The sequence below is a fragment of the Pantherophis guttatus genome, chromosome 1 (assembly GCF_059756535.1).
Source record: "Pantherophis guttatus breed Tessera chromosome 1, ASM5975653v1, whole genome shotgun sequence".
NCBI classification, from domain to species: Eukaryota; Metazoa; Chordata; class Lepidosauria; order Squamata; family Colubridae; genus Pantherophis; species Pantherophis guttatus.
In genome coordinates, this window is record NC_142063.1 from 40,965,820 (window position 1) to 40,993,625 (window position 27,806).

The window sequence follows — 27,806 nt, forward strand, 5'->3', positions numbered from 1 at the left end:
GTTGGAAGGACCTTATTGTAGGTATTGTAGTTGGAAAAAAGGTCATAAATTCAGGCAAAATGTTTTTAAAAAACAAAAAACACCCTGAACTTTTAAGGAACATTCTCTTTAAATCCTACAAATATAAATCTGGCATTCTCATAGTTGCATTCTTATTTTTCCCTTTTTGTTAGATATCTTTTGAATGGAGTGGCAAGGGAATTATTTCAACACCACTCTTCTTTTGCCAAGCAAGTGCTGAAATTTTTGTGGGAGCCTTTCTATACAAGACGGTCACAACCATAGAACCAAACTGATTTTTCTCAAAGAGCCCTGTTGGACCTTCGTTTGTAGATGATCCAGAAAACCAGAAGGTCTTCTTGGTCATTTTGCACCTTTGAACCTTATGCTAATCAATTGTAATCCGTGAAAACAGTTAAATGCTGTTTTTACAACCTCTTACTTTGATTTACTTTTTTCCTACTTGAATCTGTAAACTAACAATGCACTACCGGTAGCGTTTCCCATGCTATGAAGGTATTTCAAGCCCAGTTTCTGCTTTTTTTCCCCATGACCTGACTTTCTAGATTTGCCAATCGACCTATATTCTAGGTGTCAGTCCAAAAAAACAGGATCCCTGAGTTGGAGCAATTCTGAGTATTTTCAGCCCAAGAGTTTATAATGGGTGAGCATCTGACATACAAAAGTTTTCTTTCCTGGGTATTTGAATTTATTTATGCCTTTCCTGGGTATTTGAATTCCCTCCTTTTCTGACACTACAGAAAGAGAGGAGACAAATGATTGGCAGGGCAGGGGGAACCATTGTGATATTGTAAGTGAATTGTAAATGGCTGAAGGTGGCTTTACTCTTTGATTGAGACACAATCAAGACAAATGCAACACAACACAAAATTAAATATGTGCAAAACTTTTTTTTAAACACCCAAGTTTTATAGTGTCAAGAATTTTTATAGTGTCAAGAATTAACGTACTATTTGGTTTAGAAACAATTCCCTTGACAAGGAAGCTAGTTGTCATCATCTCATAATGAAGTAGGCAACACAGTCATTGTTTAAATGTAAACAAGCCCTCCCTTGTCCCTTCCCCTTCCAATGATTTTTAAACTTAGGTGAGATTCAGACTACGATTGACATGTTATCTTATTTTTAACAGTGTCTTTAATCTTCAAAGAATCATTTTTAAAAGCATATTTAATCAATTAAAAAAATACAGTCAAATTGAGATACAATTCTGACCCTCTTGGATTGATTAAAGGAACGAGCTACAGTAGGCCTTCAGCTCCTACAAGAAGCTCCTGCAAGAAGATCAGTAGTTCTAGCAATGTGAACTCATTAACTTGTTTGTAATTATAGCTCATAAAATAAACAAAAGCATCCTAATTTATTCCACTCATTCTATACAAACACACACCAAAAAAAGCTATTGAGAGCATAATAAAGTTTTAATGCATACATCCAATTCAGAAATATGCAAACATAAAGATAATTTATTAAACAAGAGTGTTTTGAAAAAAAAATATTTAAATAAATTGGCTTTAAAAATAGGCAACCACTTATGGAATAATGCTGAAATAAAATCTTCATTTCTCCAAATGTTTCCCAAACCTAAGAACGGCTTCATAAGTTAAGAATATCATCATGTTTGTAGGAAATGCACGAAGCGAGTTTAGTCCAAGGCCTTTAAAAAGAACTCTTACTCCTTCTTCCCTTATGCTGTCTCTGACACAGTGCAATAGTCCAGTATATTTACGCTGCCCATCACCATCTGCTTGCATTCGGGCTTTAATGACATCCATTGGGGTTGCTGTACCCCAAGCAAGAACACCAGCACAGCCTCCAGATAGAAGCACAGCCCACAGGTCTGTAAACATAAGTATAAATAGGGTAACTTATCATTAATACTCCAAAACACCCAAATGTTGGTAAAAGAAATATCCCTTTCTATTAACACTACTATAAGTACCTCAAAGAAAGCCATTTTCCCACCTTAACATAGGAGGGTTTCTTATATTGGCTGAATGAAGTGAAGGGTGACAAGTTTTGTTTTTGTTTTTTATCTTTTTTGAGAGGATGATCTTAAACTCAGTGTCATCTTCCTTTGGGTAAACAAAGCATTATGTAAATTAATATAATCCTCATAAAATATCACTTTAAGGCAAAACATGAGCCACTGTGTCTTTTTCCCAAGCAAAGAAAAGATCTTCAATCTTCAGGGTTCCAAATAAACACCTCCAATGAAAGAAGACTCCGAGGCTTGAAGTTCCTCAGAGTTCCATTTTATTAGAGATGTCATATTGACACATCTGGGAAAAACGGAATCTGAAAGCTTCCAGGTTTTCCCCACCCAAAAGAAAGTCCAAGTCCCTTCCCCTGCACACATACGTCCATCACATGGTCCAATCAATGCAGCATTCCAACTGGAGATGCCTCCCAGTCACACTCCTCTAGGTGCAAGGCAAGATGTCATTGACTCTCTGAGAAAGGAGTGTTATTATGACTATATATCTCCCGTGCGCCATACAATCCCCCCTCCCAGTTTCCCACAGTATTAAATGTGGCAGGCCTGAAGGCCCAAGGCAAAAGATGGTTTCCAGGCCTGATAATGGCTTCGATAATCCTCATTATCGAATCAAACTCCATCTAACACACAAACATGAACTGTGTGACTACAGAATTTGATGATAGTAGCCTGATATGGCTGTCAAAAAGAAATTAAACAAATTCATGGAGATTATCAAACATTTTTCAAGGGCATCTGGGTGGCCCCTTTGGATCCTCTATATTGGGACAGACCATATAAATAACAATATTTAAACACATTATAGAATGACCACTTGTAATCAAATCTGAATGTTAAGAAGAATTTGAGATACTTTGCTACATTGACATAACTCTTCATACCATGTATCATATATTAAACCAAAAAAACAACTACCCCTCCATAAGTGAACTATTAGATAAAAGGACATAGCTAGAATAAAAATGTCATAATGTCTTTTTGACCTGCTTTCCATAGTTCATGCCCAAGATGCCTGACATTCCTATTGTGAAACACAAGATGAGGCATTCAACACGTTCTCTACTTCTATTAATCATCATGCTTCCCCTTTTTCAAGTATGTGACAGTAGTTTTCCTCCCTCTTCAAATACTACCTACATTTGACTGAGTTGTTTGCAGAAAAATTCCAAATAAAGTTCAGTGTCTTCATCTCATTTTGATTTTTATCATCTTCTGTTAAAATAAGCTACAGGATTGTGTCACAGATTTGAGTAATCTGTTTACAATGTAAATTCAAATATACTGTGAGAGCCAGATTATTAGAGGTTTTTCCCCCCTGCAAGGCAACACACTTCAATAAGGGGAGAATCTGGTGATTTTCTTCAAGGCTCAAATTGTTATAGTTTAACCTTAAATAAAACTTTATTACAGTTTTGTCATCTGCTATAAAAAGTTGTTAGCCAGAGTGTCAACCTTTCCTCAGTGTTTTGGAATTGCTGGCTGGATAAATTCTGGTAACTGGTCATTTGGAGGGCAACAGTAGGAAGAGGGTGGGCAGTAATATTTATCTATTTGTTCATTTCTTTGTTTGTTTATAAGCACCCAAAATGACCCTGCAACCCTACTAGTAAATGTAACAATAGTGGGAAGCAACCTGAGTCCACACCTTCACTATCATACTTCCCATGCAATTTTAAACCCAACTCTTCAATTATTATTTATTCTTCTTCTGACAGCTGATTGTATTGCTCAAGCAAGCAAGGGTGTTGAACCAAAAGAAAACCCTTAAGGCAAGCAAAAAAGAAATCTTAACTCAATTCCCTACCATAATGAATAATCATTTTTTATGCCTCGTACTCAGAAAAGCTGTTACTCCTATAATTCTTGTACCTTCCCTTCACTTCCATAGATGAGAGCTTCTTTGCACAGTAATAAACAAATCCATTTTTTTACAGTAGGCTCTTTCCTTAAGATCTAAAATGATTTTGGAAATCACCCCCAGAATTAAGGAGGGGCAATGAGGGCTGCTGCTTGAAGATTTCTATTTTATTTTTTTACTTTTTCACCTCTTCTTCCCTCGCTTATTTTTTAAAACGTTTTTTATTAATAATACAAAATTAAAAAAACATTGGACATAGATATGATATCACTGGTTCCAAACATCTTCCGTCACTTTACAATAATATTATACTCATATAAACATATAGTTCTTAAGCTTTGTTCATTATTTAAACATAATATGATATTAATACTTTTTCCCTTATTTCTGTATATTTATTTATCTCTTAAACATACATTTATCTATAATAACATCTGTATTTTTGTTCTAACACTATACATTTGTCTTGGCTACCCTCTTATTATCTATCCAATCATAAAATTATTCCCAGATTTTGTAGTACTTAGTTTCGCTTTTATCCTTGAGTTCCAAAGTGAGTCTGTCCATTTCTGCACAGTTAAAATTTTTCAGTAATATTTCCTCTTCAGTTGGAATATCTTTCTCTTTCCATTTTTGAGCGAAGGCTATTCGTGTCGCTGGGAGTATATGCAGTAATAAATAATTTGTATCTTTCTTATATTTTATTTCTATAATTCCAAGTAAGAAATAACTTATTTGACTTCTATATTTGTTGACAAAATTTCTTCCAGCCAGTTCTTTAGTAAATTCCAAAATTTTTGCGCCTTTGGGCCTTCTTCCCTCACTTATTGAGCATATACATATCCTTCACCCCATTCCCTTTCCAGGCAAACAATATTAGGCCAAAACAGCTAAACTAAGTTTATATCAACACCATTTACTAAACCCCTTCAAAGTTTTCTATGCTTGTAAATCATCCATGCTTCCACCATCTCTATATGTCACTTCATACAACTTCCTTTTGTTCTCACCAATAAAAAAAGAAAAGAAAAGAAATCACAATTTGAAAAATCCTTGCACAATTCTTGCTGCTTCAATAACAGGTAGATATGGAAACTTAAAGTCATACCGGTATGTCAATTTTTACAATAAATTATGAACCTTTGCAAAATATATGCATACTTAATAATTTAAATTTTAAATGCACAGCATTAGTTACTGTAAATTCAAGAGAACAAAACTTTTTTTAAAAAAAATCCTTTATGCAGGAAAAGCTGGTGAATGACATCAGAGAACACAGCCTCTGTCAACCAGTTTCATAAGAGTACAAACAGAATTTTGTAACAAGCACTTTAACAATGTTACACAACCTGTGTAATCTATGTGAATGATCATTAAGCTTATTTTACCCTATTTTATATGCAAAGGATCTGCAACATCTACTTATAAAAACGAAGGAGCATTGTGAAAAAAATGGGATTAAAATTAAATATAAAGAAGAAGGATTAAATATAAACAGAGGCATAGAATCAAAATCACGTGAAGTATTGGTACCACTTTATAAAGCCTTAGTAAGGCCGCACCTGGAATACTGCATCCAGTTTTTGTCACCGCATTACAAAAAAGATGTTGAGACTTTGGAAAAAGTAAAAAGAAGAGCAACTAAAAGGATTAAAGGACTGGAGACTAAAACATATGAAGAAAGGTTGCAGGATTTAGGTTTGGTAATCTAGAGAAAAGAAGGTCTAGGGGAGACATGATAGTATTATTCCAATATTTGAGAAGCTGCCACAAAGAGGAGGGGGTCAATTTATTTTCCAAAGAACCAGAAAGCAGGACAAGGAACAGTGGATGGAAACTAATCAAGGAGAGAAGCAACCTGGAACTGAGGAGAAACTTCTTAACAGTGAGGACAATTAACCAGAGGAACAGCTTGCCTTCAGACATCGTCGGTGCTTCATCACTGGAGGTTTTTAGGAAGAGACTGGACAGTCATTTGTCTGAAATGGTTTAGAATCTTCTGCTTGAGGTGGGCTGTACTAGAAGATCTCCAAGGTCCCTTCCAGCTCTATTCTGATTCTGAAGTTCTCCAAGAGACATCCTTGGAAAGTGCTTTGTTTAATTCTGTGGAAGTAGGATGTGGGAATTTGCAATATCTGGGATCAGGCAGAGGAACATCCTACACCTCTATGGAATCATTCCTAGTACAAAAATATTTGGCCATGTAAACACTGGCAGAGATCTGAGAGATCTTAAAAGGTAAATGTTCCCCTTTCACATATGTGCTAGTCATTCCCAACTCTAGCGGGCGGTGCTCATCTCTGTTTCAAAGTCAAAGAGCCAGCACTGTCTGAAGACATCTCCATGGTCATGTGGCAGGCATGACTAAATGCCAGAGGTGCACGGAACACTGTTATCTTCCCACCAAAGGTGTTCCCTATTTTTTCTACTTGCATTTTTTATGTGCTTTCGAACTGCTAAATTGGCGGAAGCTGGGACAAGTAACGGGAGCTCACTGAACTGATTCACTGATTCGAACCACTGAACTGCTGACCTTTCAATCGACAAGCTCAGCATCTTAGCCACTGAGCCACTGCATCCCAGTATCCCTAAAGATGCTTTAAAAAGTTTGTATACCACAGGGTGACAAAGAAAAATGCAAGGTAGAAATGAATATATATTCATTTATCATGACCCCAACAGGCAAGACAGACATCTAAAACTTCTGAAACAGATTATTCCCATTTAATACACATACCTGGTTCGTTTTTACCAGTTGGAGTAAGCCAATCACACAGGACCGAGTAGGTGAGAAAATATGCTCCACATGAATGACAATCCCTGCCCAACAGAGCCGAAGATCCTTTGTACAGACCTGCAAGGCCTTCTTCTTTGACTATTGTCCTTAAACAATGCAAGGAACCTTGATACTTAGGTCGGGAGTCAAAGGGGTGAGATGATCCTATCAAGTAATATGGTTCTTTCTGGATCTGTAATCTTACTTTGGCTATTTCTGCAGGTGATATTAGCACAACCTAGAGAATATAATTAAGAGTTAGAGTTAGAATATAGATTAGAATTAGGATACATATTAGAATCAGATCTTGCTGCCCACAACTTGGAAGACCCTAGCTCAACTTCATGTATCATACCTGATCCTTTTGACCAAAATATATTCATATATATATATATATGTCTTCTTAAGTTTTCGCGGGTGTGTATATGCCAAAAATTAAAATCTCGGGTGTTTTCCCGCATCATGTTAAATAAGTTAGTTAAAATGTTTAAAATTCTGGTTAAAATCCTAGCTTAAAATCTTCTAAAAATCCTTACAGAGCACTCTGCAAGGTCCTTTAAAACCTTAGCTAAAATCCTACCAGTACCTTAAAACTGATCGAAGCTGTCGCTTTTCTATGTTTGCTGCTGCTGACATAGTTTGCAGCAGCAAACATAGAAAAGTGACAGCTCCGACCTCGCAACACACCCACAGCTTCTAAACTAGATAAGAGCCTGAAGATGACAGGGTTGTGAGCCTGTCGAAACATTGCTATAAAGAAAAAGTTTTAAACCCTACTTCTTCGTAGGGTTTATGTGTGTTTTTCTTCTAGCCAGGTTTTCCCTACGTAACCAAGGTAGGTTGCCTTGGAGCTACAAAAAACCTTGGTTACGTAGGGAAAACCTGGCTAGAAGAAAAACATATATTCCAGTCATGTTTCCATTTTGCATATCTGAAAATTTTCTGTAACAGTCTAGAGCAGTGTTTCTCAACCTTGGAAGCTTGAAGATGGGTGGACTTCAACGCTCAGAATCTGGGAGTTGAAATCCACCCATCTTCAAGCTACCAAGTTTGAGAAACACTGGTCTACAGGAATAGGCAACATTTTAGTAGCAGGGAGGACCAGCTTAATATTTCGGGGGTGGGGGGTGAGAGGTTCATAATGAAAAATTTGGATCATATACCTGAAAAGGGCAAGGATTTTTCTGATTTATTTTAGTTTAAGGGAAGTTAATATATTGCATGTATTTTATGGTTTAGAATGCAGCTTTTGTAGTTTCTCTGCATCTAAATAGTTGGAAACTGCAGAACGTGGGACCACAGATTGTCCATCTCACTTCTAAAGATTTGAAGATAAATAGGAGATGGTGACAGATCCTTTTCCATCAGCCCACAGATAGATTTATCCACATTATTATTATTTTTTTAACCTACCCGGACAGCTCCAGTAACACAACCTGCAAAAGATATATCCACTTTTGATGGTTTTCTGTCTGCAGAGCCATATCGTATTCTACAGATACTATAAAGGATGTTTTTGTAGATTCCAAATGAAAATGATGAAATCAGTGATGCCATTAAAACCGTCATTGAAATGCCTTTGAAGAAACCTGGCACCTGAATGGAACAGAAAAGTGAGTGAAACGTCTTTTTAGAATAGAAGAATAAAAAACATAAGATTCCTTGTAAGAAACTCATTGAGTACAGCCTAATACAGGCCTGTCAAACTGGCAGCCCATGGGCCGGATGCGTCACACACAGGCCACACCCACCCTGGCTCCGCAAAGGCAAAAACATTGTGATATGTTACGATACATCATGTGACACAATCAAATAAGACACCCATGGCTTAATAGTTTGAGTTTTTGTTGCTAGGCAAGGTTAAAAAAAAAAAAGCTGTAGGCACACATAGTTATATTATATTATTTTTTTCCACCTTTATTATTTTTATAAATAACTCAAGATAGCAAACACACACAATACTCCTTCCTCCTCCTATTTTCCCTACATCAACCTGTGACATGAGTTGGGCTGAAAGAGAATGACTGACCCAAAGTCACTCAGCTGGCTAAACAGAAAATCACAAAAAACAGCCAGGTAAAATATTTGCACTAAATAGGCTTTAGTGCAATGCCGCATGTTATCTTCTTTCTATGTAGCTACATATTACATTGTAAGAAATTACATTTAATAAATTTGGGGTCCTTGTACAACTTCTACAATGCCTCATCATTGGCCATCCTGGCTGCAGTTGAAGGAAACTGAAGTCAAAAGGGGTCTAGAGGAAAAGTTTCCTACACCTTCCATGTGTTTAGCTTGCTATTTTTAAAAAATTATCTGGAACTGGAGCCTAGATAACTCAACAGACAGAGCTCTGTAATTTAACACCAGCTGTCTGCAATTAAAGTAAGATTGAATCTCGCCAAGGCTCAAGGTTGACTCAGCCTTCCATCCTTTCTAAGGTAGGTAAATTGAGGACCCAGTTTGTGGGGGCAATAAGCTGACTTTGTATAAATATACAAAAGTATGAAGGCTATTGCTTAATGCACTGTAAGCCGCCCTGAATCTCCGGAGAAGGGCGGCATATAAATCAAATTTTTTTAAAAAAAAAAAACTGCATGCAAATCTATAGATTTCCCTTGTGGGAATATTGTCAGGCTTTTTAAGAGGTAATAAAGCAAAAAACGGATTCTTTGATCAAGATAGAGTTATTATTCTTAGATATACATACCCTTTCAGTTCTATATATATCTCTGATACAGTGCCATATTCCACGATAGTGTGCTTCTGTCTGAATTCTCACCTACCAAAGCAAGGTAAAGCAATCCACAATACACATCAAATGTATAAACAGAGATACCACAATTGGGCATTTTATGAAACATACATTTTGTTTACGAAAAATAAGAACAAAAATGTTATCTTAGTTAAAGGTGCAGAAAATTTGTTTTTGAAGAAGAATAGTAGAGATCTATAGCTCAAGCAGTACTTATGCAACACACCAAACCAGCCAAGAACATTTTTAATTAGCCAACCACATTTTGGCCTAGCATGTTGTGAAAATGTAGGATGGGCAGAGGAAGTTTATAATTCAATGTGATGCATCAATTTATAAACCCAGAATCATGTATAGGTCAGTTAACCACAAGTAACAGAGCTGTAACTGTCTGCTATGGTTCTGACAGGATTAGGAGGGTGAACTTTGGAAATCCTTCTGCTAAATTCTTTAACTCACCCTAGGGCTTTTACCTGAAAAAGAAAAAAAAACTGTGTACACAATGAGATAAACCATTATATGATTTGTTTGCTTTTGATTTGGCACACTATGTGCACCCACCCACAGTGGATTGTAAAATATAGTTTATTAAGCAAAGCATCAGCTGCACAAAGTGCTAACTCAGTCACAAAGAAGAAACCTACACAGATTCCCAACTGGTAGGGATTATACACAAAATAGTACTTTTAAGAAACTGGCTGACATACCTTTATTGTATCCAATGGATAACCTACTGCAGCACTAACACCACCTGAAACAGATAATTGTATGTGAATTTGTTTGGGGAGTGTTATAATTAAATACGTTCAAGCCCACAGAGGACAGACCACATTCTTCAAGCTACCACGTTAAAGCTTCCCAAGCCATCCCATGCATGTTTCACATTTACCAAATCCCTCCCTCTTGCTTTGAAATTATTGTTTGTATATACTTTTTGATGGACTATGAAAGTTAAGACTTTTCCCCACCCAAACCCAACAATGCAATTTGTACAGCAAAATACAATTAGATGTGAGCATCCCCAAAATGCACTGCAGAATGTGCCTGGGGTTGAGTATTGATACAAAAGCTACTGCAGCCAGATTGTGAAGATTGTCTTTGTCTTAAATTTATCATGCATTAAACTTATATTCATAACTCTGAAACTGACTTGAGAAAGGAGGAAAAAATATACAATGCGGATGGGAAGTGTAAACGTCCTCAGATTGGAGAAGCAATACATCACCTTGAATTCCTGGTGGAAAGGGAAATCTTAACAAAGAAACAAAAAAATGCTATGCATTGTACTAGAGGTAAATACTGGTGCTTAATAAATATGAAAAAATGGTGGAAAGGCAGACATCTTGTGGTAGTTCATTTAGCAAATTCAAATATTAAAAAAAATACAAAAAGATCCTGCAATCAAGAATTTCAGTGCAAAATGTTCCTATTCCATTCCCAGTTTTTTCTTTGGATTTTGTAAAGCTGTTTCCTCTTTAGCTGCCATTCCTTTGCTTTTATTTAGCAGGCATTTTTTCTCTTTTTTCTGCAGTGTTCTATGATTAGATTAGTCTCAGCAAAACATTGTCAGAGAAATAAAAATATATCTAAGCTTTTAGACGTGACTCTTGATTCTGCATGTTGATTATATGTGTCCTATAAATATTTAGCATATGAAGAAATGTTAAATAGCCAGGTCTTCTTTCAAAACATTTCTCCGGGAAATTAATATTCTAGATCCACAACGAAGAATGCAGAATACTTTGCACCCACAACTTTCCTTATTCAATTTCTGGGATTAAAACAAATTAAGTTGATGGTTATTACCTTTTATCAACACCAGCCAGAATGGCCAATGATCAGGCTGATGAGAGCTATAGTTTAACAACAACTGGATCGGCACAGAACCTTCTGCTTAGAGCTGAAGCAAGCTAATTCACTTTTCTATCATAGGTACATTTTCATTTTTCAGTTGACACTTAATGTGCCATGCCTTCTAGCAACTATTGAGCCTACTCTATTCCTATTGGCTTATTCTGGGGGTGTAGGTGTTTGTGGTTTGTGGTTTGTGCTTGATGTTCTACTTTCACATACCTAGGAATCTGATGAATCATGGGAATATTTTCTCCTTGCTATATACTGTGTTCTCCTCAAGGAGTACCAAGTTTGCTAACAGAAATAATAATACAAGACAGCCCAAGCATAAACTATAAATGAAAGAAGGCAAAAATTGAAAAAAATACAGCCCATGTTGGTCTTGATAAAATTGTTGTTCTAGATATCAATTGACCTTTTCTAGTATGCCCTGAATGACAGAAATTATATAGCTTTTAAACAGTCTCAAGAGATTTCCATACTCCAAATATGGCCACCATCAGACATTTCTATTGCTCAAAATAGTCTCTGGGTCTGAAAAATTTGAGCTGCTGCCACAACTGGAGAAGAAAAACAAACAAGTCATACAATCCATGAGTGAATTTTCTATTTTCCATTAACAGTTTAAGTAGGTGTATACTATGAAACATACTCAAAAACTGTAGTGGTTGAAGTGTTGGATGTGGACTAGGAAGACGTAGGTCTTTATCTCCATTCAACTACTGTAAGCACACTGAAGAAGGTCAGGTCAAGAAATCAGTATGGAAGGGATGTGCCTTAATAGTAGCATATCAAAATCTTGAAGGCCTATTCAACTTTTTCTATGCCTTATCTTATATGAAACAAAATGAAAGCAGAGTTATTTTGTGTTTCTATTTCACATTTCCCTTTTCTCAGAACTCTTAACCTTTTCTGCAACTCCCCCCTTATTGTCTCATTCATTCTGTCCCTGACCACAAAATTAAATCAAATCAAATCAAACCTTTATTGCCAATGCACAACATGTGTACAATGAAATTGAATGAGCCTCCCTTGGTGCAGCCCCCCCCCAAACACAAAATACATCTCAATAACTCAATAAATGAAAGAAATAGAATCCCTAAACCCAAATAAGTAATAACTAATACACATTCCCATTTACCTACCCTGTTTCCCCCAAAATAAGACATCTCCTGATAATAAGCCCAATCGGGCTTTTGACGCATGGCGATAAGGCCAAGCGCTTATTTCAGGGTTCAAAAAAATATAAGACAGGATCTTATTTTCGGGGAAACACGGTATATGTATGTAACATTATATTATATTACATTGGTATGAACATGTTGCACGTTGCGCTGGCCCTGCAAGTCTATCATATTAAACCTAATTGTGGTGTTATAATAATAACTTTATTATTGTCATTGTACGTGTATACACAGTGTACCCATACAACGAAATTCACTTAACACCCAAAGACCAGGTCAAACACACATAACAATCCCCAAATACACTCCCACCCACCACAATTCCCCACCCATAAACCACCCAAACATCCACACAACAGACCAAGCAATACTGTCAGCAGCTCACTGATGGTGGCCCTTTAGTTCATTGTTGAGTGCAATTATAGCTCTGGGATAAAAACTATTCAGAAAATGTGTTGTCTGAGTTTTAATCGTTCTGTATGTTGCGTTCAGAAGTCTGATAGCCCATGGATAAAAGCTATTTTTCAGCCTGATCATTCAGCTGGCTATGCTTCTATATCTCCTGTCCGATGATAGGAGAGTAAACAAAAGCTGACGAGGGTGTGAATCATCCTTGAGGATTTTCCTCACTCCGTTGAGGCAGCTGGTCTTGGCAATTTTGTCCATGGTGTCAGGGGACAGCCCATAATTTTGTGTGCTGTGGTCATCACTCTCTGTAATGCCTTTCTGTCCACAGCTGTCAAGCCAGCATACCATGCCCTAACACAATATGTAAAGATGCTTTCTATCGTAGACCGGTAAAAGGAAGTCATCGGTCTTTGTTCCACCTGATTTTTTCACAAGACCCTAAGGAAATGCAGTCTCTTTTGAGCCCTCCTGACCACCTGGATCATGTTATTTTTCCAGGTGAGATCTTGGCTAAGATAGGCTCTCAGAAATTTGAAAGAGGAGACCCTCTCCAAACATCCCCCCTTTATGTAGACTGGGGCAGGTTCTCTGTTTCCGGAAGTCTAACACCATCTCCTTTGCCTTGCTGGTGTTTAGATGCAAGTTGTTTTCTGAGCACCATGTGGATAACTGCTGGACTTCTCTGTATGCTAATTCATCTCCTCCTATAATAAAACCAAGTATGGTGACATCATCTGCAAACTTTATTATCACGTTAGATGGATCAGAAGATATGCAGTTGTATGTGTACGAGTACAGGTAGGGACTGAGCACACAGCCCTGAGGAGAGCCAGTGCTGAGCTTCAGGGAGGAGGATGTGAAAGATCCAGCTCTCACTGTAACTGGTCCATCAGAAAGTCTTTAATCCAATCACAGGTGAGATAAGGGAAATTCAAGTTAGTCAACTTTTTGATGAGGATGTCCAGCAAAATGGTGTTAAAAGCCAAGCTGTAATCTATGAAAAGCATTCTGGCATAGTTCCCAGGTTTCTCTAGATGACTCACTACCAGTGGTGAAATGCAAATTTTTTTGCTATTGGTTTTGTGGGCGTGGCTTGGTGGGCATGGCTTAGTGGGTCATGTGACTGGGTGGGCACGGCCAGCCTTTTTAAAAAAACTTTTTAAGCATTTTTAACTACCTATTCGCCCGAACCAGTAGTTAAAAAATGCTTTAAAAAAGTAAAAAAAAAGGTTCCAACGACTGGATTGATTGACAATGATTGACAATCAGTTGTGCCGCACAATCATTGGAACCTTTTTTAAACTTTTTTAAAGCATTTTTTTACTACCTATTTGCCTGAACCGGTAGCAAAAAAATGCTTTAAAAAAGTAAAGAAATAGGTTCCAACAATCACACGGCACAGCTGTAATCGTAGGAACCTTTTTTTTTTACTTTTTAAAGCATTTTTTTACTACCAGTTTGCCTGAACCAGTAGTTTTTATCATTCCAGTTCACCCAAACAGGAGTGAACTGGTAGCAGTTCATCCATGCTTACAGCAGTACGAAGGGCAGTAGCAATGACATCGCCTGTTGACCTATTTCCTCTGTAGGCGAACTGATATTGGTTGAAGTTTGATGGAAGGCATGACCTAAAGTGTTGGAGAACCAGTCTCTCAAAGCACTTCATCACTACAGATGTTGTGCAATGGGTCTATAGTCATTCAGGCTGTTTATTGATGTTTTCTTCGGGGCTAGAATGATAGTGGATGCTTTCAGACATGATGGAACACTGGCCGTTTGCAGGGAGATGTTAAAAATCCTTGTCAGATCTCTACATTAATTAATTAATGTATATTAATTCTACATTCTTCACAATTGTGAAGGATAATTTGTCACCGTTTTTCACCCAACCTGCCTTATCCGCCTATGGTAGGCATAGAATCAGGGGAGATGTCTTGTGTACATTCTCATGGAAAGAGTTGAGATATAAATAAAGTGTGGTTTTAGGACAGATGCTTTCTTATCATAATATCTTAGATATATGCAACAAGAAACGTCATAGAGAGGAAAAATAAATTCTGAATCTAATTTTTTCAATTGTCTTTTTTATATGTACATGGTTTTAATTCAAGGCATTCAATGCCAGGTGGAATATTCCTTATACTGTAGTCATTTTTACAGTCATTTGTTTGATGTTCTCTGCTTGAAGAGTTGCTCAATCCATGTCTGGCTTAAGATAAAGAATCATTAGAACAAAGAACATGAATTGTCCATCCAAATTCAGCAAGTGGATAGTAGATTGAGCATAAATGTTTAGAGATTATTTAGTATATTTCTAGTTAAGACATTGTACTATTTTCCACATGTCTATAAACTGAGGTTTGCTAGCATTAACACTAACCATGCTATCAATCTGTCAACGTGAGCCTATTGCTTAAGATTCCTTGTTCTTGAATATGTGGAAACAGGGGGAAGGGGGCCAAATGATAAATATGACTGTGTAATTGTGCAAATGCTGTGACCTACATACTTACATCAGACTTTGGGATACAAGTACATAAAGGCAGCATTTGTGTGATGATGATATGTCTTCATTTTTGCAATACTGTGGTTTGCTATAGACATTACTGTCCCTGTTCTCTTTTTTTAAAAGTTCTTCCAAATGTAATTTTAGAAAGAAACCCAACCCACAACTTTATTTTCACTTTGCCAAAGCTCGGGATTTCCATAATATTCCTTCTTTTGGAAGTACTATTTGAGTTTCTCCAGCGCGATAATATACTTTCATCTTCTTGTTTCTATCTGTCAAGCAAGATGCATTCATGGAGATAGCTCAAATCCTCAGCTGTTCCCAGAGTATATGTTTACTAGCACTTTCCTTGACTAACTGGAAATGGGTGACTTGATACTTGCCTCTCCCAGCTGGCCACCATTTTGGAAATATATCTAATTAAAGGTTTCACAGAAATTGAGTGAATAGACTGGGAAGAAGAAGTGGAAGAGGTGAGGTTCCTCTTTCCTGTAATCCTTTGGTAATGATGCTTGCAATATAGGACCACAAACTGAAACCTGAACAGACTTCAACCTGTTAAAACAGATTGGTGGGGATGGGGAGAGTTAGTCTTACAGTTTGCAGTTGCAACTTTTGTTCAAAGATTTAAGAGAGTATGTGGGGAAGTACAACAGTGGAGAAAATTTGTTACATCAGCAATACATGTCTAACTCTAACCTATTCACACTTAGAGGGAATTCCTAATGTCAAATAATCAAAATGTGACATTTAATGGGCCAGATAAACCAGTTATTTGAGGATCAAAATAACTGTCCCTCAACCACATAACCTGAAGAAATAGAAAATAACAAACAGAGATATTTCACAGTGTTTTGAAGGAACTCTAACCTGAACTAATAATTATGCAAATCAAGCTGCATAGGATAGGTTCTTGCAAGTTCTGTCATTTCCCTAACTATATAATTTCTCAACAGGAAAAAATGAATTCCTGAATAAAATCATTGTAATTATTCTGACTGGTTTTCTACTTCCAAAAATTCAAGGTGTTTTTTTTTTAACCAGGCACATATTCATCCTGACCTCCCTTAAGTGTGGTTTTTAATTCTTGATCAATTTCAAACAACAGCTGCTTAATACAAGTAGTCCTCATTTAGCAATCACAATTGGGATCCATTATTCGGGCATGAAGTGAAGTAATTGCTAAGTGAAACCATGACTGTGTTTATGAACTTACTTCAATTTTTCTTTCTTTTACACACCTTTAAAGGTTATAAATGCTATGATTGGTTGCAAAAATATTTTTTCATCACTGTCATAACTACAAATGGTCAATGTATAAGAAACCGATCCATGCAAACAAGCGAAGTGCCATCTGCGGGATGCAGGCAGCACACAAAACTACATCCTCTCCAATCCGTGGAAAAACCTCTCTCCACTGAACCGGTCCCTGGTGCTCAAAAGGTTGGGGTGCACTGATATAAATAGTGTAGAGTTTCCTGCTTGAACAAGAAGATCCCCAAGGTTCCTTTCAACTCTGCTACTCTGTTATATGTGCTATAAGTATGCAGTTGAGATATTTATTTAATGCAATCTCCCTTAACAGTGTCACTTGTTATATAGCAAGGACTGGAAATGGTAATATTTCCAGTTCTGAATATCAGAGCTGTTAGCCTGACATCTGTCTACAGCAGCTTTCTTGAACTGATGGCCTCTAGAAGTTGGGCTAACTTACCGCCATCCTTAGGCAACATAACCAATAGCTAAAGCAGTGAACCTCTTATAAATAGTAACTAGGGGGCATCAGGTTAGGCTGATTTAGAGCAAAGCTGTCCTTTCTCTCTGGCCCATCTCTTGAATAGGCCTATCACCACTTCCTGGCTGTAAAAAAGAATGCTATCATCTACTTCTTACTCCCAGCACTTTACAAATATATCCCATGTCCGTGTTTTCCAGCTTCAGTTCAAAACTTAAACTTTCCAACTTGAGCCATCTTAAGCCTTTCAGAGCAAATGTGCCATTCTAGGAGCAGCCCCAGTTTAAATTGGCTGCATGGCCTGCTATGTCCCATCCCTTCCAGTTTCTAGTAATTGCCCAGAGCAGCCATTTAGCTCAGAGCTGCTAAGCTGTTGCATTCCTGGCATTTTTAAAATAATTTACAGTTGATCCTGCAGTGAGCTTTTAAGTCAGTGAACACTCTTCAAACAGAAACTTATGCTCTATTTAACCCTTACAACATGTCCCAGTGGGCACCCTTTTAGTTTTTGGTGCCCAGTTGGAGGGAAGTATCCTCCTCCTCCTTCCCCACTTCCTGGCCACAGTACTGCAATTTTTATTTGGAGTACAAAAAACGGAGACTTCCATGATATTTTCTCAGTATGTTCCACATTGATACTTATTTTTTTTTACTGTATTTCAAGATAATATTTTCTCTAGGGAAAATGGCATTCTGAATATATTCAAGGGATGAAAGTCTTGAAACACAGTGGATTTGGATTTTTGAAATGTTACCTTTGTTAACAGTTCTCAGTTCTTATGTAACTGAATGGAGAATTATCTGTGTATTTAAAAGCATTGAAAATTGGAGTTTTCAGTACTGAAAATCTATCCCTGGTAGTGGGGTGGACCAGAGGTTAAGCCATATGATGAACAATTGAGGGAACTAGGTATGTCTAGTTTAATGAAGACTAGGGGTGATATGATAGCAGTCTTCCAGTACTTGAGGGGTTGTCACAAAGGGGGAACTTACTCTCCAAAGCACCTAAGAGCAGGACACGAAGTACTGAGTGGAACAGTATTAAAGAGAGATCCAACCTAGAAATAAGAGGAAATTTCCTGAGAGAACAATTAATCAGTGAAATGGCTTACCTCCAGAAGTTGTGGGGTTCCATCACTGGAGGTTTTCAAGAAAAGACTGGACTGCCATTTATCCTGAATGGTATATGGCCTTCTGCTTTTAGCAGGGGATTGGCTACATGTACAGAATTGCCTTAGGAGTGGTCTCTATTAACCTGCTTCCTCTTCCATACTAGGCTACCAATAGCACACAATATCAGTGCTTCCTTTTAAAGCAATCATGCAAGCTGTTTAGAGTCAAAATGAATGAAGACACTCATAATGAACAAGTACCGTACTTTTCAGAGTATAAAATGCACTCCCCCCTCCCCAAAAGAGGGTGGAAATGTTGGTGGGTCTTATACACCGAATACAGCCATTTTTGGCCTCCCAAAACTTCGCCCCGCGTGTCCCGTTTTTGCCAAAAACAGGCCCGTTTTTCACAAAAATGGGGCCTGCAGAGGATTTGGGAGGCCTGCAGAGTGCTCCTGGGGGCTGGGGAGGGCAAAAACATGATGTGTGGGGAGTTTGGGAGGCCAAAAATGGCCCTGTTTTTCGCAAAACTAAGGGTATTTTTGCCCTCCCCAGCCCCCAGGAGCACTCTGCAGGCCTCCCAAACACTCTGCAGGGCCTGTTTTTGCTAAAAACGGGCCCATTTTTGCAAAAACAGGACATACGGAGGGTTTGGGAGGCCTGCAGAGTGCTCCTGGGGCCCGGGGAGGGCAAAAACTTTTTTTTCTTGTTTACCTCTTCGAAATCTTGGTGTGTCTTATACTCCGGTGTGTCTTATAGTCCGAAAAATACGGTACCCATAATTTAAAAAAAAGATTTCTTAAAATGTCTGATATAAGACCCCCAAGGTCCCTTCCAACTCTATTATTCTGTGTTCTAATAAATATAAATTAAATACAAGGATATCTGAGATATCAAAGGATACAGTCATGCAGGGGGCCACATGAATGGCATAGATGGGAAAATCATTCTTCCTCTTCCCACCAGACTACGCCCATGCTGAATCACTCATTATCACATGTTGCATAAGCATTCATATACTTGGTTTCTTTGTCTTTGCTTTTGTTTCATTTTGCCTGCTGTTCCAACACCTCCAAGCTTTACAGAGGAGGAGCTCGTGCATCATATGGGGAATTTATGCATGCGTGTTCTGCCCTTGTTTTTCCCAGTGGTAGCCTGAGTACCAGACATCTTAAGAAATATTTGTTTTATTATGAGCGTGAATGATTGTTTTAAAAAGAAACACTAGTATTGTGTGTTAGTATTAGCCCAGTATGAAAGAGGAAGCCAGTTAATAAACACCCTTCCAATGTAATTATACACATGTAGCCAACACACATATGAGGTGGCTATAATTTCTCCGGTTGGCAAAATATCCCATGGTAAAGCTGAGCACTGAAATAAAGATCTGCAGTAAAAATATTCATTCTCTTCTGCGACAATGTGGCCACGTTGCTAGGCGCACAGAAAACTTTCCCTTCCACTATCGGATCTGCTCAGGGTATAATTGGAAATTGTTTCAAATAGAAAATAGAGCTTTGTCTTCTTGCCTGCATCCAATGATAGAATCAGCAGCACCAACTATGCTGCTTTTGCAAACAGTTTACAATAAATGTAAGTTGTTCTAAATCGGACTTAGACTGCACTGAGAATGAGTAGGGTTATTCTCTGAGGTTTAAGACTGATCTTGCTTCAACAGCTTTGTAAAATGTTATATAAAGGCAGACTGATTTGCATTACAAATATCTTTCCACATTCATTTGCATTACAAGTATCTTTCCACATTATGTAATTAATTTAATTTGCCATGGTAATCCTAAAGCAATGGAATATTGCCAATGAAAATATTCTAATCAGAGACAAACTTAGTTTCAACATATATGTCTTCTGTCACTATAAGATAAAGGAAAAATATTATGAATATCTGTGACTAAAAAGGCTAAGTTTGAAGTTTATGAATCCTGCCTAGCATGGTTTCTGCATATTTAGACAAGTATTTCAGTAAGTTAAAAAGGAACCTATGGTCTATAGCAGTGATGAAATCCAAATTTTTTTACTACCAGTTCTGTGGGTGTGGCTTGGTGGGCGTGGCAGGGAAAGGATACTGCAAAACCTCCATTTCCACTCCATTCCAGGGGGAAGGATACTGCAAAATCCCCATTCCCTTCCCACTCCTGGGGGAAGGATATTACAAAATCTCTATTCCCACCCCACTCTGGGGCCAGTCAGAGGTGGTATTTGCCAGTTCTCCGAACTACTCAAAATTTCTGTTACCAGTTCTCCAGAACCTGTCAGAACTTGCTGGATTTCACCCTTAGGTAAGTTGCAAATAAGGTAGAAAATGTAATGTGGTTTAGAATGTTATTGTAAATAAAGGTGGGATAAAAATGTAAAAAATAAATAAATGCCACATTTAGCCAAAAGGGGAAGTGAGAGAACTTCTGAACTGGGAAAGATAAGGGACTTTTCTCTTTTAGGGAAACATGCTGAGTTTAAATTGTTTCAAACTGACAAATAGATTTTTGTCTCCTGATATGTATCCAGAGATGGTTTTTTTATGTGGTTTTGTAAAACATTTTATAGAAAAAATGATTTGCATTTTAGTTAGTTAATTAGTTAGTTAGTTAGTTAGTTTTTATCCCACTGTTATTTTTTATAAATAACCCATGGCAGCAAACATACTCCCAGTGAGATGGGTTGGCCTAAGTGAGAACAACTGGCCCAAAGTCACCCAGCCGGCTCTCATGCATAAAGTGGACCTAGAATGCACAGTCTTTCATTTTCTAGCCTGATGCCTTAACCCCGTGATGGCAAACCTATGGCACGCGTGCCACAAGTGGCACACATAGCCTAAGGTGACCAGACGTCCCGCTTTTGGCGGGACAGTCCCGCTTTTGAGCAATTTGTCCCGCGTCCCGCGGCGTTTTAAAAAAGTCCCGATTTTTCATTCTGCTCCTGACTCCCGGCTGCCTCCTGAATCCCCGCTGATGGCTAGAGGGGAAAAAAAGTCTTTAAACTCTTGCCGCGGGGCTTCAAAGGGCCGACCTACAGCTGATCAGTGTTAAAAAAAAATGAATAGACCCATGTCTGCAAAAATAGAAAAAACAGCCCCTGTTAACAGCTTCCGCTAGGTTAATTAGCTGCAAAAAGCTGCAAAAAGTTCCTGGAGCAGATTTCCCCCCCCCCCCTAGCTATACTGAAAACAAAGGCGAAAGCGAAACTAAACCTGCAAGGTGACAAAATGAGGCAGAGAGAGATTTCTTTCTTTTTCTTTTTCTTTTTCCTCACCAAAAAAGGTAGGTACAAAACTGCAAACAATGGGAAATTTTGGGCAAAAGAGGAGAGTTCAAGATTTTAAAACACAAAAGAAAAAAAGCTCTATTTAACTAGGGAATTGTAATAATTGAGATACTATTAATAATTGTATATTGTGTTGAAAGCAGAAATGGTTAAGTTGTGGTTTGGAGGAATATATGGGGGAAATTATTTGGTTTATTATTATTGGTAAATATAATTAATTGATTTGTAAGAAATTGGATTGCATGGAAATAATTGGAATATTCATGTTCATATTGATTAATATACAAAAAAGATAGTTATATAACTAATTGATTTATATTAAAATGTTGAATTTGTATTAAACAACTGTATTACATAATTACATAATTAACCAATGTGAGGATGGATATAAAAATAGATGACAATGGGAAGGGGTATAATATAGAATAGAAGGGAAAAATTGAATTTGATTAAGATTAGAGATGAGGATGAAGGGTAATATTGTTTTTTTAAAAAAATAGATGAGGAATAAATATGGCAAAAAGGAAATATAGAAATTGTAAATTTAATTGAAATGACTAAACGCTGTTTAAATTTGTGAACCAGCCAAATATTCTGTTCAAAGAAAATACATTGTATGTTTGTATGTGTGTTTCTAATTATTGCTATTTATTCATATTTGTTCTCTTTTATTCTTTAAAGTTTAACAATTCTTTCTTAATCTTAATATCTTTATATTTGCTTGGGGTTGGCTTTCTTCCCTTTCATCTTTTTTATTGTACAGCAATCTTTCTCCTCAAACCTACCACCACTCTCTTTTCTTTCCTTCTTACTTTCTCTTCCCCCCACCCTCTTTTTCTCCTCCCTACTTCCTCTTCCTTTCTCCTTCTCCTCCTCTCTTCCTCCCTCTCTTACCCTCACTCCTACTCTAATTTCCATTCCTTCATCCCTCTCTATTGCTGTATCCTTTAATGCATATGGACTACTCAGAGGGCTGAAAAAGTTATTTTTGACTGGTCCTCACACTTTTGACCAGTCCTTGAACTTATGACTGTCCTCACATTTTACATTTTTGCCCTATCTTGTCACCATGTTGAAGAGAAGCAGTTGTGAAATGAGTGACATGGTTGTTAAGAATGCTGCATGGGCATAAATGTGAGGATGGTCATAAGTGTGAGGACCAGTCAAAAGTGCGAGGACCTGTCAGAAATGACTTTTTTCAGCCCTCTGGTTAATCCTTTTGTGCATATGGACTACTCAGAGGGCTGAAAAAGTTATTTTAACTGGTCCTCACACTTTTGACCAGTCCTCGAACTTACGACTGTCCTCACATTTTACATTTTTGCCCTATCTTGTCACCATGGTGAAGAGAAGCAGTTGTGAAATGAGTGACATGGTTGTTAAGAATACTGCACGGGCATAAATGTGAGGATAGTCATAAGTGTGAGGACCAGTCAAAAGTGTGAGGACCTGTCAGAAATGACTTTTCAGCCCTCTGAGTAGTCCCTATACACATAGCCATGGCCACCCGGTCACATGACCAGCTAGCCACGCCCACCCAGTCACATGGCCTCCAAGCCACGCCCACACAATAAGTCACGCCCACAATGGTGTCCTTCTTACCAATGTTAAAATCTGTTCACCTTACCCTATACACATAGCCATGGCCACCCGGTCACATGACCAGCTAGCCACGCCCACCCAGTCACATGACCAGATAGCCACGCCCACCCAGTCACATGACCAGATAGCCACGCCCACAAAATAAGCCACGCCCACAATGTCTCTCTTTACCAATGTTAAAATCTGGTCACCTTAACATAGCCATATTGGTGGGCACGCGAGCTCAGGTCTGGCGTGCCGGCCAACTGATTTTTGGGCCTTCTGGGCCCACTGGAAATAGAGAAGCAGTCTGTTTCCTGCCTCCAGAGGGCCTCAGGGGGTGGGGGTGGGGAAGGCCCATTTTTCTCTCTTCCCAGCTTCCAGAGCCTTTCTAGGAGCTTGGGGAGGGCGAAAACAGACTTCCCACTCCCCTGGAGACCCCCCGGAGGCCGGAAATGACCCATTTGCCAACTTCCAGTGTGACTACCAGGTCCATCGTGCCATTGCATGCCAGGAGCGGGGGGAAAGCGAGGGGGTCATGCACGCATGCGTGGGGCAGGGCACATAAAATTATGGATGTGGCCATGCATGCGTGTGACCCCCCCCCCAGCTCCTGGCACGTGATGGCAAAAAGGTAAGCCATCACTGCCTTAATCACTAGACCAGTGATGGCGAACCTTTTTGGCACTGAGTGCCCAAACCAGAACACACATGTGCGCACCGGAGCGCTGGAAACCCGAAGACCAGCTGGTCTTCAGGTTTCTGGCACTCCAGTGCGTGTGAAAACCAGCTGGCCAGCTGGTGCGCATGTGCACATATGCGCACCAGAAACCAGAAGAGCAGCTGGCGATGGTGCACGTGCTGGCATGCATGCCATAGGTTTGCCATGACAGCACTACACCAAACTGGCATGCCCTATATCAAATATTCCCTCTTTATTTCTTGGGTCACTATCACTTCAACATATATTTTCCTAATTTCACCCAGAAATAAAGTAAAAATGGAAAAGGAGATACTTCTAATCTGTCCTAGAATAATCCAAATGAGTCTTTGATATCTGGCATTCCTTAGGATAGCACAGAATTCTGGATATATTGGCAACAGTTTTTGGATTCAGTAGGATTCAACACCATTGATCCATCTTGACTGTAAAGTCATAACCCATATACATATTCAGCTTTGCAAAAAAAAAAATTCTTTCCAAAATAAATATTTAAAATATCACCTTGACTTAGCCTTATTGAGCATAAATAAGGAAAGTGAATATCTAAAGTTCAGTCATAGGTTTTGCTTGGGAGAGTAAAAAAAAAATCTAACTTTTTCACTTTTTTTTTAATTTGATTTATATGCCGCCCTTCTCTGGAGACTCAGGGCGGCTTACAATGCGTTAAGCAATAGCCTTCATACTTTTGTATATTTTATACAAAGGCAGCTTATTGCCCCCACAAACCGGGTCCTCATTTTACCTACCTTAGAAAGGATGGAAGGCTGAGTCAACCTTGAGCCTGGTGAGATTTGAACTTGCAGTAATTGCAGGCAGCTGATGTTAATAACAGTACTTTAGTCTGCTGTGCTACCAGGGCTCTTCACTCTTTCACATTTTTTAAACATAGACTCTTCTTATCTGCTGAATCATGCAGTCCCGGAGCACTGAACCATGGCATTCTGTAGCCTGCATTAATAAGTACTAAACTGGTAATGTCTCAAAGAAAGCCAAAAGAGTGGAGCAAAGAGTGGAGCAAAGGCTAAAAAGTAGCTGCCAGAACATTGAATAGATTGGTCAAGAATATTTCTGCTTTTACAGAATAACATTTCTACTTTTACAGAATTGGTTAAATTCTTCATTGATATACATGCCACCCTCTCCAGAAATCACAGCATCAGATGCATTTTTCCCCAAAAACTTCCTTACAAATTATAGTGGTAAAACATTAGAAATAATTAAATCCAGCCTTATTTATAGCACAGCCTGATTTCACGAGGACAAATCAGGACACGTTTCATCAACGTATAATGAATGTATTGTACCAATAAACAATGGTGAGGGCAACCAACTTTCATTTTAACTTCAATGGTCAATTGAAATGCAGTTCAATCTTTCGGATGAAAAGAAGCCTCCAGCAGAGTGAAGAATTAAAAATAAATGTGATGGAGTTATTTGGGATGAAACTGAAGTGAGGATATTGTGCAAGAGATATTTAGTATGGGAATGATAAAAAAGTGAAAAACAGTAAAGCTAGAAATGCAGATGGTATAATTGGAAGAAGGCTAAAGTAGTCATGCAGTTTGTTTATACCTAAGCAATTCGTTTAATGTGTGTGACAATTATGCCTAGGCCGCTGAAAAAAAATAGCATTATGGTTCCAGTCTATATAGGGAAAAGTAGCAAAAAGGAATGCAATGGAAAAACTGCAAAAGGATGAGTTTGCTAAGTATGGCTGAGGAGGTTTTGGGCAGAATTTTAATCAAAAAAGTTATGAGAGAAGACGGTGAGCAAAACATGAAAAAATCAGTTTGTACTTTCTTTGAGCAAGGGAAATGGTCTTTAGCAGGTCATTCAGAAATGTGAGAAGGTTTATTGTACTTTTCTTTGTTAGTGTAATGTGTGGAAGAGTTAGGTAACAGTGATTGTGAGGAGAAATGAAGTGAATGATTCGCAAGTTATACATAAACAGTAAAAAAAAAATAGAACCGTAAAAAACAGGGCATCTATGTTGCTTGTATATTATATTGTAAACAATTATATTGTTTTTATTTGTTTCCTAGTACGATTTGATCGCTTATTAATAACCTTGACTATCACTAAGTGTTGTATCTTTTTATACTTGATGAATGTATTTTATTATCCTTATGTACACTGACAGCATATACACCTAAGACAAATTCCTTGTCCAATCACACTTGGCCAATAAAGAATTCTCTTCTCTTCTCTTCTCTTCTCTTCTCTTCTCTTCTCTTCTCTTCTCTTCTCTTCTCTTCTCTTCTATTCTATTCTATTCTATTCTATTCTATTCTATTCAAAATGGCAGGTATAACGCGCTGTCAAAACTCTGTTTTTTTTAAAAATGTGCCTTGCATGCATTACACACAAATGAAAAGGATCAGGCTTGGATTATTCAGTTGCACCCACTGTTTTGAAGCCAGTGAAACAGCTGGCTAGTGAAACAATATGGGGAAATACTTGAAGAAATTTTAAAATATGCAAATATTATTAGAAAAATGCTAGACAATACGTGACCTATTGAGAGAAATGGATATTTGTCTAAAGAAGTGAAAGTGGCTATGTTTAAATGCATGCTGTGACCTACTTTGTTAGACAGAATAGACTTGAGTATATTAAAAGAAAGAAACTTAAAATGGAGCACAGTGAGAATAGGTTGTTTAATAAGGATGGAAGGGAAGGTGGATTTTGAATTATTATTGACAAAATAAAAAAATTAGTAAACACTGCAAAAGAAATATGTTTAAGTATCTTGCTCAATTCAGTAAGAATTGAATTGTGAATTAAATACGTATATTTAAAAGAGTAAAGGGCTATGGGGGGGAATGAAGAAAATAAACATCAGATGGAGTTGATCAAAGCCTCAAAAAGAAAGGTGAAAACCTAAAACAAAGACAATGTCTGAAGTAATGTATGGTTGTGTGGGAAACAATGCTAGTCTGTAACATTAGAAAGGAAATACATGATCATATTAAAGAATCAAATGTAGAAGGACTGTTGACACTAATCCCAAATCTGCTACTATCTTCAGCTAACTTCTTGCCTGATTAAGTTCTCACTCCTGTATGTCCCAAAACTCTTTAACTCTAATGCTGGGATATGCCCATGATATCAAAGGACATTTGTTTTTCTTCATCAAAATACCACCGTATTATTTGTTACCTCCAATAGCTCCAGCAACGAAGTCCATCTGCACCAAGTCAGCTGTGTTTGCTCATCCAGGAAAAAATACTTGAAGAAAAATCTGTTTTTCTAGGAACGAGGACTCTGGAGGAAGTTCTTGAACAATAGGTGCTGAAGTCAGCAGCACCAGCTCTCTGAACTTCTCTCTGAAGGTGAATTGAAAGAGGTATATCATCAGAATTTAGAAATTGTCCCCGGAACATGGGGAATTCATAACGTCATAGCACCCAGCTGCAATTGTTACAAAGGACAGAGACCTTTCTTCTGGTGCCTTTTGCCCTGCAAATTGAAGTGTTAACTCTGAGTTGAACCAGGCCAGATAATGGATACGAAGTCTTTTAACTTAAAAAGTTAAATCCTGCTTCTTGACTCGCTGAATCTGTGGTTGAAACGCTTCTCTTTGTGTGTGTGTGTGTCTCTCTGTGTCTCTCTGTCTCTGTGTGTCTCTCTGTGTGTCTCTGTGTGTGTGTCTCTCTCTCTGTCTCTCTCGCACGCGCTCTCTCTCTCTCTCTCTCTCAATCTGTTAGGGAGCTTCTGTTGAGCACATGTTTAGAGTTCTCTGGGTGCCTGGGATCCAAACTGCTACATCAGTTATTTCAGCAGTAAGTCTGGGAAATACCGTTTTTCTATGAAATATTCATTCAGTGAAGCCAGTACTAAACCAAATGAATGGATTACTTGATTTAGTGATTACTGCATTCAGTCATAGTTTGCAATTATGGTTTATTTTCTAAGGCACAGTTGGATGGATTCACACAGTATACTGTATTATAAACTGCATTTTATAAACCATAATAGCTTGATTCATGCAGTGAATTGCTAAAAAGGCAAG

General features: G+C 38.0%; 1 protein-coding gene across 1 annotated transcript; it reads right to left on the minus strand.

Annotated features, from left to right (window-relative positions):
• Positions 1-1,303: 1,303 nt before the first annotated feature.
• SLC25A47 (solute carrier family 25 member 47) lies at positions 1,304-27,599 on the minus strand. The gene is made up of 6 exons (XM_034418469.3): positions 26,954-27,599; positions 10,116-10,159; positions 9,364-9,435; positions 8,067-8,249; positions 6,615-6,891; positions 1,304-1,860 (listed from the first exon to the last, which is right to left on the minus strand). The coding sequence occupies exons 1-6, from the start codon at positions 26,979-26,981 to the stop codon at positions 1,580-1,582; spliced, it is 885 nt and encodes a 294-aa protein (XP_034274360.2). The 5' UTR covers positions 26,982-27,599; the 3' UTR covers positions 1,304-1,579.
• Positions 27,600-27,806: the final 207 nt, after the last annotated feature.

Excerpts from the sequence above, each read along its gene's own strand:
- SLC25A47 (XM_034418469.3), bottom strand. The coding sequence starts at position 26,981 with ATGGACTTCGTTGCTGGAGCTATTGGAG. Across the intron at positions 10,160-26,953 it reads CGTTGCTGGAGCTATTGGAG|GTGGTGTTAGTGCTGCAGTA; the intron begins GTAACAAATAAT and ends TATCTGTTTCAG. Across the intron at positions 8,250-9,363 it reads ATATATATAGAACTGAAAGG|GTGCCAGGTTTCTTCAAAGG; the intron begins GTATGTATATCT and ends TGTTCCATTCAG.